The sequence below is a fragment of the Ovis canadensis genome, chromosome 2, assembly GCF_042477335.2.
Source record: "Ovis canadensis isolate MfBH-ARS-UI-01 breed Bighorn chromosome 2, ARS-UI_OviCan_v2, whole genome shotgun sequence".
Classification (NCBI taxonomy): domain Eukaryota; kingdom Metazoa; phylum Chordata; class Mammalia; order Artiodactyla; family Bovidae; genus Ovis; species Ovis canadensis.
The window spans coordinates 214522354-214537299 of record NC_091246.1 but is presented as its reverse complement, the minus strand read 5'-3'; the positions used below and the strand labels follow the sequence as shown (position 1 = coordinate 214537299).

The window sequence follows — 14946 nt, the reverse complement described above, 5'->3', positions numbered from 1 at the left end:
TCACGTCCATTGAGTCGGTGATGCCATCCAACCATCTCATCCTCTGTCATCCCCTCCTCCTCCCACCTTCAGTCTTAACCAGCATCAGGGTCTTTTCAGATGAGTCAGTTCTTTGCATCAGGTGGCCAAAGTATTGGAGCTTCAGCTTCAGCATCAGTCCTTCCAATGAATATTCAGGACTGATTTCCTTAAGGATTCACTGTTTGGATCTCCTTGCAGTTCAAGGGACTCTCAAGAGTTTTCTCCAACACCACAGTTCAAAAGCATCAATTCTCAGCATCAGTGAGAATGATCAGCTCATCAACTGAGCATCAGTCCTCAGTTTTCTTTATAGTCCAACTCTCACATCCATATATGACTACTAGAAAAAACATAGCTTTGACTAGACAGACCTTTGTTGGCAAAGTAATGTCTCTGCTTTTGAATATGCTGTCTAGTTTGGTCATAACTTTTCTTCCAAGGAGCAAGCGTCTTTTAATTTCATGGCTGCAGTCACCATCTGCAATGATTTTATAGTCCAAAAAAATAAAGTCTGTTGCAACTAAGTGGTCCCAGAAGATGACAGAATATGCTGCTGCTCAACAGAGAATGCCGAGGGTAGATCTCTCTGAAGTGGAGACAGTTGAGCATTGACCTGGTGGCAGTGAGGGAACAGGAGCATTCCAGGCAGAGCAGGGAGCAAAGGCAAAAGCTCTGAGGTGAGAGCAGTCAGGTAGGGCACGAGTAATTGAGTTGGCCATGGCAGATCATGGGGATTCTATACAATAGGACCTTACAAGCTTTTGACTTCTATCCTTAAAGCAGTAGGAAACCATTGGAACATTTACGTTTTAATTTCTTCTTACCCTTTTTTGGGTCATGAACTTCTTTAGCAGTCTGGTGAAGCCTGCGGAACCCTCTGCAGAATAATGTTTTTCAGTGCATAAAATAAAATCCCAGAGGGTGTTAAAGAAAATAATTATATGGGAATAGAAAGATTAAGCCCCCTGTAAGGGACATGCGTGCTCCGATTTCTATTTTCAAAGGGTTCTCCTGGTTGCTGCAGGCAGAATAGCTGTAGGGACCAAGGCTGGAAGCACAGACACTGGTGAACGTGGAGCTAAGGTCTTCTCGTATACCCTGTAGGTTAGTGGTCTCACAGTACAGTTGTGCAACACTGTCGTTTTGAATGCAGGAAGAAAATTTGATAACTTCTGTTTATATTTGTGTGTTGGGGGGGGGCGGTTAGTCACTCAGTTTTGTCCAGCTCTTTGTGACCCCATGGACTGTAACCCACCATGTTCCTCCATCCATGGAATTCTCCAGGTGAGTTTCTGGAGTAGGTTGCCATTTCCTTCTCCAGGGAATCTTCCCAACCCAGGGATCGAACCTGCCTCTCCTTCATTACAGGCAGATTCGTTACTGCTATGCTGCCGGGAAAGACCCTGTTTATATTTAAATGACCCTAATTCTTTTAAATTTCCATATTGAGTATATGTTTTATAACGTCCTAATGTATTAGGACATTAGTACATTTATATAATTCGTGGATTAATCTACATGTATTGGAGGTGCATATTCAGAAGGCAATGGTGACGGTACTTTTTGATCAACCAAATGTGATGATCACGATGTAGGGAGAGTTACTCTGTAAGAAACTGAATAAAAGGCCACTCTGCTTTGGGCCACATTGCATTTCAGAGGTCATTTTGTAAGGAAGCCTGAATTCGTGCCCTGCAGTATTAGTGAGCTTTAAACATGAAATTGTATTCCCCATTCTACTTTTCTTGTCCCTCTGATTTCTGAACTTCCCCCTGTTTCAGGCACTACTCCTTCATTTGGTTGAGTTCTTTCTTGGTTATTTTAATTTTTTATGAGCATTTGCAGAAATGGCAACTTGTGGGTTAATTAATCAGATGTTGGAAAACTAGCTTGACGAATCGCTGTAGCATGGCATGGCTAAACTGGCAGGGCGGGGGGCTTGCCCTCGGTGGTGCTCTGTGCAGTGCCTGCTGAAGCAGGAGACAGTGTTAGGCAACGCGGTTCAGAGCCAAGTCCAGCTGCCCGCAGCTTCTGTCTTTGCAGCTGCAGCAGGGACACGGCCACTGGAAGCATGCTGTGAAATAGCTACTGGGCAGAGTGGCTTGGTTTGTGCTGGGAATTAACAGAGCATCCACATTATCTTCTGTGAAATAACTAAATCCTTGACATTATTTGTTAGCATAAAACAAAACTAATTTTAAAAAATTCAGCAAGGGAAAAAGCAAACACTTAGAAATTAAAAAAAACCCAAAGACATCCGCTTTAATCTCCATTTTGTCTCTGTCCTTCCTGTGTCCTTCAGAGTGTGGTTGCCTATGATGGACGGGTCTGTTCGATTGTGGGATTGATTTTGGGGACCGGATGTCTCTGCTTGTTGCTGCAGAATGTCATGGCATTTCCAGATGCCTCGTTGTTGCTTTGGAGCTGTGCTTGGTACCCAAGGTTCCAGGACCCTCCAATGTTACTTGTACATGAAGGTCTTTGGGCGTAAGGGGCATTTGGAATTTTGAAGTCTTTGGTGCCTCATTCTCCATTTCTTGTTATTGTGTTTGCCAGATTTCTCTGAAGTAACAGAGGCTCACGGGTGATCAGTAGCATTAAGTAATTGATGCCAACAGTCCTCTCTGGTACTTCTCTCTCCAACTTGGGTCTCTTAGTTCCCCTTCAACATCCCACTCATTCAGAGCAGATATAAAGGACACAGTCTTTCTGGTCCATTCTCCATCAGTATACTGAGGTAACACTTCAGACTTAAGAAGACTCTCCCATTTTTCACTATTTCGGTTGCCCAGAGTGACTCCAGGCTCAGCAGGCTGGAGCCTGAGTCCTGGAAGTTTGTATTGACCACCACTTAGACCTGTCTCCTCAGCCTCCTCTGAGAATGCAGGCTAATGGTGAGGGGTGGGGGTTCAGATTAACCATTTACCTTGCTCCAGGCTCCAGAAATGCCTGATACACAACACCTTACGTCAGCCTCGCAGTAGACACAGGAATCTCACCCCCATTTGACAGATGGGGACCCTGAGGCCTCGTGTCTGTAACGAACAGAATAAGATCCCAGGTGTGCTAACTCTGAAGCTGACCTGACCCCGTCACACTCCACCTTCTCTCTCTGCAGCAGGCATACTTTTCTGAAATTGTGGCTGTGAGGATCTGGAAGGCGAACTTTTAACACCGCTTAGTGATTCTTTTTTTTTTTTTTTTCTGGTTTCCAAAACTGAATGGGTTTCCTCCTGCGCCTCTGGCCCTCCTTCATGTCCTCTTGGTTCAGTTGAAAAGAGATGCCTGTATTTCTCATTCCTCTTCTCCGTGGGCCTTACAGAGCAGCGGCTCACTAGGGCACCGATTTAATGAAATAAAATTTTCAATCCTGTTTGGTTCAATTCTAGGTGATACAAATAAAGAATTGTGAACACTTTGTAGTTAGGTTTAAAGGGAAGGAGAAAGGTGGAAAGAAGAAAGTGGGTCAAGTATAGTATCTGGGCAAGGTCTCCTAAACTGCTGCCTAGTGAAAGATTGAGCTATTAAAAATGGAGAAATAATGGGGCAGCCGTACTACTTTGGCACTTGTGTATCTGGAAATTTTGGGTTTGGCAGTTTATACTGTTTACCAGTTATGTTAATCGTCTCTATGCCAGGCATTGTTCTGATTAATATATAGTACATGTGTATATTAATTTATCCTCTCCCTTTGAGGTACATACTACTATTATTTGTAAAAGAAGACAGAGGCACAGAGAGGTTTATCATCTTGCCCAAGGATAGATAGTTAAGGGCAGAACCAAAAGTTGAGCCTAGGAAAGTTGGCTTCAGAGGGCTCTTGACTTCTATGCTAACAGGTCTCTCAGTGACAGGGCTCAGTAACTCTCAAGATTTCAGAGATCACTTTCTTTTCTTCTTTTTAGAACCAGCCCACCATACAGTTGGAAGGGTAAATATTTGTCATGTTTGGTGACAGACGTTGATGGGTTAAAAAAAAAAGGTCTTAGGAAAAGTCATGTACTTTCTCTCCCATATTCCTCCATCTGTATTTACTGTGCAAAAAGGTCACTTGAGCACAGAGCTTGGATTTCATGCTTCTAAGCAGCTTCAGCGTGGCTGAAACCTTGCTCTACAAATTGACTTTAAAAATATTTTGTAATAATGTGTATCGCTCTCGCATATGAATGCGCTGGAGTCATTCAGTGATGATCTTCTTAAATGGGACTTTTGTGACTGTATTTTACATAAATACCAGGAATCGTTGAGTGATTTTTTGTTTTACTCTTAAATTGTAGCCTTTCCTCATGAGTGTCCATCCACTCACATTTACTGGAAGGAACGGAGGTTCTGGGAGCCCTGAGCTCTTTGCCTTGTCAGTCAGCTGCCTGGCTACACTTTGTGGTAGGAGGGAAGAGAGGGGAGAAGACTAAAAAGGCTGAAATGGTAAATTACTCTCGGTTCTGGAGAAAAATAGAATTAGAAGCATTTGTGGTTCTGATGAAAATAGCACATTTCCTTTCTGCTTGGAATGTGGGGGGTCAGAGAGCTCCAGAGAATAGAAAATAAATAAAAATTGATCCCTCTCCAGTCGAAGGAAATGCTTTGACTCTGGGAACTGAAATGACAGCTCTAGATTTGAAGATCTTGTGAAACCACTTTTGAAGGTTAAAAAAAATAACAACAAAAGTACTAAGAGGCTTAAAAAAAAGTGACACACTATGTTAGGAAATTTAGCCTTTCAGGAATGATTTTATAGCCCTTTTCCAAGACTGAAGAGTAGGCAACAGACCCAGATCATGTTGTTCCTGTCACTGACCATGGTCATTCCATCTCTCCTTGCAGGTGAGAAGCCTTATAAGTGCTCATGGGAAGGGTGTGAGTGGCGTTTTGCACGAAGCGATGAGCTCACAAGGCACTACAGGAAACACACAGGTGCAAAGCCCTTTAAATGCAACCACTGCGACAGGTAAAGAAATGCAGAAGCTGGTGGGAAGGGAAAGGGAGACGGTGAAGTGGGTGGGAGGTTGGGTTGGTCGTGTGCTCCTGGCTTCATCATAAGCCTCTCTCGAAGAGACTCGGGCCTGGGGATGCCTTGTACTTCTCCATGGAGAAAACCAATGAGATTAAGGGTGCCTCCTTGCATACATTCAAGAGATGATACAGATTCTTAGGTCAGTTACATGAGTATTTCATAAACACCAGAACTGTGATGGTCTCTAGATATCAGTGAGACCTAACTCCTACCCTCGAGGGGATAACGTGACAGATAATTTTAGTATAATAAGAAAATTAATAGACTAGAGAGAATGGTCGCTGGTAGTTTCTGATCTTTTTATTAATATCAATACCGTTTTTCTCAGTGTGAGAAGTAGAAAGCCTGCATGAAGGAGGGGAAATTAGTTATAAGACTCCTTTGAAGCATTGTTAGAAATGAATTTACTGAAGAGAGTTCCCATTCTTTTGGGGGGCCTGGGCCATCCTTTCTTCTTTGAAAGTAGGTACAAAGGTCTAAAAGATGGTGAGGCTTTGAGAACTCATCCTATAATTCAATTTCAAACCTTCAGCATTTGATAGTGGAAGAAGGAGCACATAGCAACAGACACTACACAAGTAATAGTATCTGACAGCCCTGGCATTATCAACCAATAAACCCCAAAATGGAGACTCTGCAGGCCAAGGTGAAGGCAGGATTAGGTTTAGACGTAATCAAATAATGGGCTTGCATCTGAGCGTGTTATCCTTCTAATCCTATTTCTGTGTTTAAAAGGAAGCTTAAGAAAATTAACCATCTTTTTAATGCAATATTAAAGGTCTCGGTTATGATGAGAAAAATGCTTCTAATACGATAAAAGCCCTGAAAGCCTCAGGGTTCCCCGGCCCAGCCCCTCGCTCCCAGGGTGGCAGGAGGGCTGTGCAGGATGTCCACAGAGGCCTGGCTCTCCAGTTGAGGAAATGCGATCGCTTTTGCATCCTGCCCCTCCCCCAGCCCCCTCACCAGACCTTCCTCTGGTGCAGAGCAGGACAGAAGTGGCCACGTTTCCTGGGTGGCCAGTGCCTTGGTGCTCCTTTAAGATGCTTATAAAGAAGCATTCACGTTGTTCCTCCTTTTTTTTCCCCCCTTTTTCCTGAAGAGCCTATTTTCCTCTTATCTTCATTCTCAAAGAACTAAATAAAGCCCCCATGCCTCCTGGAGCCTGAAGATAACCTCCCACCCCAAGGCTGAGGAAGTATACTCCATGAAGCTATTGTCTGTTCGTCCCTTAGAGCTCTTTTCTGCTACTCCAAAATACAACCTGTTTGTCATTTCTGCCCCATTCATCTCAAAGTCCCCCTGAATTTATAGAAATCAGCAGCTATTCTCCTATAGATTATATTTCAGTGATGTTGATGTTGCTCCTCAGTCCTTTGAGGAAGGGCATTATATCAGTGGGGATGAAGATATATCCTTTGTGAGTTATCAGAGTGTGGTGGTAGTAGGTACACATGAGTTGTCCTTCCCTGAAAGGCGGTGAGGCTATTACTTGGAAATCATGCTTTATGTATAGCCATAAGCCTTGGAAACAGGCAAAGAATTGTTTTGGGGAAATTGCCAGACTTCGTATTCTTCTTAAGTCAACTGAGTTATTAAGCAGTATTAACTGTCTGTACTGGAGAAGGGGATGACAGAGAATGAGATGGTTGGATAGCATCATCAGCTCAATGGACATGAATTTGAGCAAGCTGCAGGAGATGGTGAAGGAGAGGGAAGCCTGGCATGCTGCAGTCCATGGGGACACAAAGAGTCAGACATGACTGAGCGACTGAACAACAACAATGCATCTTTCCAGCACTTAACATACTAGGATTAAACCTGACTGATGTACATGGAGAAATAATTTCAAACTGACCGGATATTTCAGTGTAGGAGATGTCAGGGATGGGTAGTTCAGTTAGTCTTTTGCTTGATTTTCCTCATCAAGATATACTCTGATTTCTGGAGCTAGAAGTTTGCTGAGCAGATGGTACAAACTCTGTGACATGGTATTTGGGGCAGCTGGCGAGTAGCTCAAACTTCTGTGGCAGCAGAGTCAGTGCTTTTCACCAGTGTCAGAAACCAGGGGGTGGAGCCTCGTTAGTGTCTCCTGACAGGCAGCACCTTGTACTTCAGCTGCAGGAACTATGCTGAAAATAGAGCAGGTCTGGGAGGTGGCGCGGGAGCTGGAGTGGTCCCAAAGTGATGGAAGGGAAGCCTGGAGTGACCGCGGACTTGGCATTCCTTAGAAGACTTTTACCTTCAAAGAAAGAGGACATTTATAGCCCTTAGCAGAGCACTGGATCCTGTTGGTGCCACAATATGTATGAGCCTGGGAAATCTATCTCTTGCCTCATATAATTGAATAATCAGACTACCCTCTGGGCATACGTGCTAAGTCATTTCAGTCATGTCCGATCCTTTACGATCCCATGGACTGTATAGCCCACCAGGCTCCTCTGTCCATGGGATTTTCCAGGCAAGATTATTGAAGCAGATTGCCATTTCCTCCTCCAGGGGGTCTTCCTGAACCAGAGACCAAACCTGTATCTCTTAGGTCTCCTGCATTGAAAGGTGGGTTCTTTACCACTAGCGCCACCTGGGAAGCCCTCAGACGATCTACTTAGAGGCTGAACTAAGTAAGATTGGGGTTTCTTGACCTTAAAGCAGGTACCAAGTCTAACTTATACTTTTATTTTGCCTATAGAGTAAATTTAAAAATACATGAGTTCTTGTTTGTTTTGCTGACATTTCAAATTGCTAAATGTCACAAAAATCTCTGTTTCTGGCTTTGAAAAATTGGAAGATCTGGTAACAGTGGACTCACATTCCCAGGTGGCCATAATTTTCTGGAGCTGCCTTTGGTAATGGTCCTCTGATTATTCATTTCACTCTGTTCCCCCTCCCTCACCACGGTCTCCCCAGTGTGAAGGCAGAGCATCAGTTGCCGTGTAGCATGTCCAGTTATCTCCTCTTAATGAAGAGCAACATTTCTTTATATTCACAGAAGTAGAATCAAATGGTTTAAAAATGCTATGTGTTTCTTACTCTTGACCCATTGCACCCATTTACTTTATCTGCCTGGCCTTAAAGACATTAAGTTTTGTGACCTCTGGCTTCAGGTTTGGGGAGAAAGCAATGAGATGTTTCTGCTATCTTACCATCAAAGTATGCAGTACAGCCCACTCAGTGATCAGCTGCTAAAGGGATGAGTGTTGTTTCTCAGCCCATAGAGCAAGAGGCTGCTGATGGTAGTAGGCAGGGCTATTTCCCCAAGTAGCCATATGTAGCTGTAACCCAAGGAGCCTGCTCCCAGGGTTATAGTCAGTCGCTCAGTCGTGTCCAACTCTTTGCAACCCCATGGACTGTAGCCTATCAGGCTCCTCTGTCCTTGGGATTTTCCAGGCAATAGTACTGGAATGGATTGCCATTTCCTTCTCCAGCAGATCTTCCCAACCCAGGGATTGAACCCGAGTCTCCCACATTGTAGACAGACGCTTTACCGTCTGAGCCACCAGGGTAGTACCTCCAAAATTCTAGGAAGTTTAGAGGAGGCATTTTGATCTTTGATCTCTTGGTCAGCCCACTTACAGGCGGTGAGAAACATCGACCTATATCTAGCACTTTGGGGCCCTGGTGCGTTCCTGTTGGCTTAATGCCCATGTGACTTTAGGGGGCCTTTTTCATCAGCAAGAGAAATGACAATAGGAGTTTGACTAGTTCTCTGCAGTAAACAAATTTTAGTCGTTAGGAACTTTCTTATTTAAGGTCACCTGACTGCTGTACAGTCCTAAACACCCTCTGGGGGTATATTACCCTTAGAATGACTAGATTCTGTGTTTCTAGATGCAGAGTTTATCTATTACTTTTCACTTTACTATTCCTATGTGGAATTCAGTAAGTATAATTTAATAAATATAAATTAATCATGACTAAGTATCCTACTGGTATATTGGATTTAAATAAGACCTCAATGGTGAGGGACCCAGTCTCATTCTAAATCCATGAACTTCCTAGAATTTTAACAAATAATGATGCTAGTTTGATTCAGGAGGGGTGTGATCATATTTTATACCATGTTAAAGAATTGGTTGGTTTTTCACTTTTTTTTTTTTCTGAAAGAATTTAGAGAGTAAAGATAGATGCTTGTACAGATTGCTAGGTACTCAGCACAGGTTAAGCAGTTGGTTAAAGGAGAATGCAAGTATGGAACACATACAGTACTGAGTGGTTATTTCAAATGGAATCCTAAATCAAGAATGCTGTTGTTCCATGCAACTTCCCTGGTGATACAATGGTTAAGAATCCACCTGCCAATGCAGGAGACATGGGTTCGATCCCTGGTCTGGAAAGATTTCCACATGCCGTGAAGCAACTCCTGAGCCCCATGAGACCTAATGCTTGTGCTCTGCAAAAAGAGAAGCTACCGCAGTAAGAAACCTGCATACCTCAACTAGAGAGTAGCTCCCATTTGCTGCAACTAGAGAAAGCCCGCGTGCAGCAACAAAGACCCAGCACAGCCACACACTAATTAATGAATTAATTTAAAAAAATACCGTTGTCCCGTATTTTCTCAGGGTGTGGAAAAGAAAAGAGAAAGATTTTGTACTAGTAGCAAAGACTTCTGCTTTGCTCCTTACCATCTCGAATCCCTACTTGCCTCTTTTGGACACACAGGGTTCTTGGTACATGCTCTGTGGCTTTCTTGCAGGGCCTTGCTGCTCAGGCTTGACCAGATTAACTTCTGGATTCATTTTCTAGTTGCTGACATTGCCAGTTGTCACGAGTTTAGTATCACCCTTATTTATCTTCACAGATTTATCATCTTACGGTTCCTTGGGTTAGACGTCCAACACAGATCTCCCTGGGGGTAAAATCAAGATGTGGGTTTCTCTCCTTTCCCTTCCTGAAGCTTAAGGGAAGAACCCATTTACCTTGCCTTTTCCAGCTTTCAGCTTTTTCCATGTTCCTTGGCTCCTGACCCCATTTCTTCATCATCAAAGCTATTGAGTCCTTTTCATGCTTCCATCTCTCTGGTTTTCTCTTTTACTTCCCTTTTCCATTTTTAAAGACCCTTGCAGTGACATTGGGTCTACCCAGATAATCCAGAGTAAGTTTCCTATTTGAAAGTCAGCTGACCAGCAAATTAATTAATTGCACCCACAACCTTAATTCTCCTTTGCCTTTGAACCTAACATATTCATAAGTTCTGGGGATGAGGTGCAAGTGTTTGGGGAAGACCATCCATCAGTTCTGCCTACTACCAATTCTTTAAATGGACAGTTCAGCTTGACCTTCTGCTCAGCCTGAGAACTGGGTATGGCTGAAAGCATGGGGTCTGGAGTCAAGGCTACTTGGGTTCAGATTTTGGCTTTGCTTCTTTTTGATGAATATCTCGTCTGGTAATAGGGCTAAGAATCGTACCTTCTTTAAGGAGTTCTTGTAAGAATGTTAACTTTAGAAAGGAAATACCTACAAAAAGAACTTCCCGACTTAGATCTTCTTTCTCTCCGCTGTTGAGATGAAGGAAGGATAGAAGGAAGAAAGGAGGAGGGGAAGGAGAAAGGGAAAGAAAGAGAAGAGGCAGTGGATAGTACTAAGTGTGCCCTTGGGAAGGAGAAAGGGAAAGAAAGAGAAGAGGCAGTGGATAGTACTAAGTGTGCCCTCGGCACAGGACAGTCAAATACTAAGTTCCCCGCAGGCTGTACTGCTTTTTCTTGTACCAGTGACATCAAGTACTTGCTTTTAAAGAAAATTTATCACTCTTCTATAGTAAATCAAATCCCCTTTAGATGCTATGCCAAGGAATTATTCGAGTATCTTGCTTATACCAAATCAGAGCCTGAAATAAGCAGTTATGGTTAGAATTACTGCTATTCAATATGTTACTGAATTAGATCACTTTCTACCCTTATTGTTCCTGTTATGGTAATTTTTTTTTTTTTCATTTTACTTTGTTCTATTTTGCTTCATTTTCTTGAGGTTCTATCTGGCATGTGTATCTGAGAAATGAACACAAACAGTGCGTGGAGAGTGCTGGGGTCAGCAGATAGGGCCAGGGGTTTTCTCTTTCTTTGTTTTAGGAATGAACAAATACAGGGAAATTCTGCCCTGAACAGGAACTCTTGCTGACCTGAGCAGAACAGCTTGCTAACACACCAACTAGAGTTTTGAACTGGAAGGATGTCTCAGGCAGTATCTCAGGGGACCTGGGGATTTTCTCCCAGGTAGGATGGAGACCAGTTTCTAGAGCTGGATCTGAGGGAGAACTCACACCCAGAACTCAGAATGACTGCTGTCTGATGCACTGACTTCCCTGGGATTCCAGCCCAAGAACCTGAGACTGTATGTAGGCCTCAGATATGCAGAAATGGCCACTCTATCAGTTATAAGTAGAGAACCCTGACTCAGTCTTGAGTTAGCTTCCAGGGTTTTTTATTAGCTCCTATACCTAAGAAGAACAGAATTCGATTTGTCTTCACACTTGGCTGAGTCCAGGTGCTTAGATGTTGTCCTCAGGACTAGAAACTCTCTTCCTTCCTACCCCTTGGCCTGTTTTCCTCTGTTGAGTTCATTCTCAAATAGGCTCTCCCCTGTGGTCACATGGACACCCGCAGCTCCTATCTTAGTGTCTAAGCCCCAGTGGAAAGACAGCATCTCTCTTCCAACAGTTTCAGCAAATGTCCCAGAACTCGCTCTCATTGACCTTTGTGGATCACATGACTGTCACTCAGCAGATCACTGTGGCCATCACTTCAGCCTTAGGAGGTGGGTTAGCCACATACAGCTGAGAATGTGGAAGAGTTACTACCCAGGGCATAATCCAATGGGTGGTGTTACATCACTTCAGCCTTAGGAGGTGGGTTAGCCACATACAGCTGAGAATGTGGAAGAGTTACTACCCAGGGCATAATCAAGTGGGTGGTGTTAAAAGAAAGGGGAAGGAGTCAAAACAGCCACTGCTTTCACTCTGAGAAAGGGATTCAGTGGCCAACCTTGGGTACTAGAAACAGTTCAAAGAATGGGTTTACACATCTGCCGGGCTTCTCACCCAACGACTGCCACTCACTGGCTGTGTGACCCCAGCCTCCGGTTCCCACCACATGCATGCCCATGAAAAGAGTGTGAAGATTTACCATGAAAGATTGCTGAGGATATTGTTGTTTCTGTTCAGTCGCTAAGCTGTGTTTGACTCTTTGTGACCCCATAGACTACAGCATGCCAGCTTCCCGGTCCTTCACTCTCTCCTGAAGTTTGCTTAAACTTATGTCCATTGAGTCTAGGGTAGTACTGGAGAAACACCAAGCACATGCCTACATATGACACCATTATTAATAAACATGAGCTTTTCCTCCCTTTGAATGTGGAGTGCCTGTATAGACCTTCAGATATCACAGGCAGCATTTCTGGGCTTCCACTGTAAAAGTTAAGACTGAAATCTGGGTGTTGAAATGTTAGGAGTGTCATCATTTGATAGTACAGGCTAATCGTTCTTTGTAGTATGTGAGCATGACACATATTATTTCCAAAACACTTTTACATTAGTTTCTTCTTTAATAATGACAATCACAATAATAATAGTTAATATTAATCAAGATTTTACCATATGCTGGGCAATTTTCTAAGTACTTTACATAGATCATCTCACTCAATCCTCACAACCAATCTATGAAGTAACTGCTCTCATTTTCTGCATTTTATGGAGGAGGAATTCAGATACCAGGCTTCCTTGATGGCTCAGATGGTGATCTGCCTGCAGTGCAGGAGATCCGGGTTGGATCCCTGCATCAGGAAGATCCCCTGGAGAAGGGAATGGCTACCTACTCCAGTATTCTTGCCTGGAGAATTCCATGGACAGAGGAGCCTGATGGGCTACAGTCTGTCGGGTCGCAAAGAGTCAGACAGAACTGAGCGACCAAGACTTAAGACACTGAGAGGTTAAGGTGCTCCGTCACACAGCTATTGCAGGAGGTGAACCCAGGCAGTTTGACTGCTGAGCTCACCTGCCCATATACCTTGTTCCTCAGTACACATGCACTGCCTCTCTCTCTTTTAGGGCTAATCATTTTCTAAGGGGTGATAGAAGTTGAGTTCTTTATGCAGATCTCTCTAATATCCTTGTTTTTCTTATCTTCCCTAGGTGTTTTTCCAGGTCTGACCATCTTGCCCTCCATATGAAGAGACATATCTAAAAAACCTGAAGGCCAGAGTTGCCATGGCGTCGGCCGGCCGTTGTCTGAAGGAAATGCTATGAGGCAGGGGGCTGGACTTCAGGCGGGGACCCATTGCCTCGCAGAAGAAAGTTCTCACTTATTAAACCTCTGTGTACACACAGACACACACACACACACACACGCACTCACACATAGACACACACACACAGTCATGCACTCAGCTATATTTAAAATATATACGTCTATCTTTATGCCTTGCCCTAGCCAGATGGTAGAAGAAGAAGAAGAAAGAAACCAGGTGAACTCAGCAAGGCAGTCTGGCTGCTTACTTCAGCGCTATTGGAATTATTTCCCGCTGTTGCCAATGGAAATCAAAGAAAATGGATGTGACGTCTCTACAGGTGGACGGCAGTAAGAGGGGCTTATTTAACTTGCTTCTCAGTGCAACTTGATAGGAGAATACAACGTCTTAAAGTTGCATATGTGTAGCACTAATGTTTCTTTTTCAATAGTTGGGGGAAAATGACCTAGCAAACCAAATTGCAGTTTGGTAGCCAAAATTAACTCTCGGTTTATTTGTCCTTTGTGTGTGAAAAGTCCTACTATTCCGTGCGTCCGACTTCCTCACAGAACTGTTGATCAGTTTTGGTTCTTAGTACTATTGAGATCTTTCCAGTCGATACCAACGGCCTTAGCGGCGGCAGACTCCGGAATAACACCTTACACCTTTCTGGCCTGCATTTCTCTAGACTTCACTCTCCAGGTCTCCAGGGAAGAGTGTTCTTTTCTTACTTTTTGACTCTTGCACACCATATGCACTAGGGATTCTGGAAACTTCTAGCATGACTGCAAAGTGGCCAAGAGAATAAAGTCCTTGATGATCAATCACAGTGTATCCCTTGAGCCTCACCTTATTGCCAGTGCTAGATTTTTTCTTTTTAATCTCTCTGTTTTTTGCTAACGAAAACTTGAAAAGCTTATTTGGAAGCTTAAATGTTTTATCTTTTCTCCATGGACTAAACCTCTCCAGGACTCTCTCTCTCGTCACCTGGATGTCCAGCTCTCGAAGCAGCCAATCAGATGGGACATCACACTTTTTTCATCCCCCATGAGGCATCCTGACCTCAGCTCATAGTGATCAACCCCGTGCTGTGTGTCACTGCTACCCTAACAACCAGTTTCAGCATAGATGTCGCTAGTCTCAAAGGGCAGCTGCATATTGAACGTAACTCTGGGTTATGACCTAACAAAAAAGCCAAAAATATCCCTTTTTCCAGGAATGGGGAGAACGGAGGATGCCTCCCAAGTCTAGTGGCTTCAAAAACCATCACCCTCTCTTCCTGTCTCATACCCACTGAGTCATGTCACCCCACTTGTTAAAACACACAATTCAAATGCTGTTGTGGGAATAAAGGGTGGACATTTAAGGAAAGGGTAGAGATATTTCTCTCATGGTCTGTCTAAAAGGAGAGACAAATTTCTGATTTTTTAATTTTTTTGGCTAGGCCCACCATGACTTGTGCCCTAGAGCACCTGGGATCAACAGAGGCCTCACTTTTACTCTGCAAGCTGACTCCGAGGGGGTTCCATGCCTCACTTTCCATCCCCCACACACATCCAATATCGGTCTCCATCATCTACCCGCATTCTTAGCTAGCTGGCACTGGCCTCAACTCCAAAGACTGCCTTTAGGACCATTAAATGGCCTATGCAAGCAAGTGGGGTGGTTATTAGGGCAGATTGTATATTTTGTATATT

At 43.7% G+C, this 14946-nt stretch overlaps 1 protein-coding gene across 5 annotated transcripts in view; it reads left to right on the top strand.

Moving 5' to 3' along the window:
- KLF7 (KLF transcription factor 7) overlaps positions 1-14083 on the top strand; it is a 99421-nt gene extending 85338 nt beyond the window's left edge. For all 5 annotated transcript variants that reach the window (XM_069574495.1, XM_069574498.1, XM_069574492.1 and 2 more), the window contains 2 exons: positions 4846-4969; positions 13155-14083. In XM_069574495.1, the coding sequence (XP_069430596.1) occupies positions 4846-4969; positions 13155-13206 (176 nt within the window). In that variant the 3' untranslated portion in view covers positions 13207-14083. The remainder of the gene's footprint in view (positions 1-4845; positions 4970-13154) is intronic.
- Positions 14084-14946: the final 863 nt, after the last annotated feature.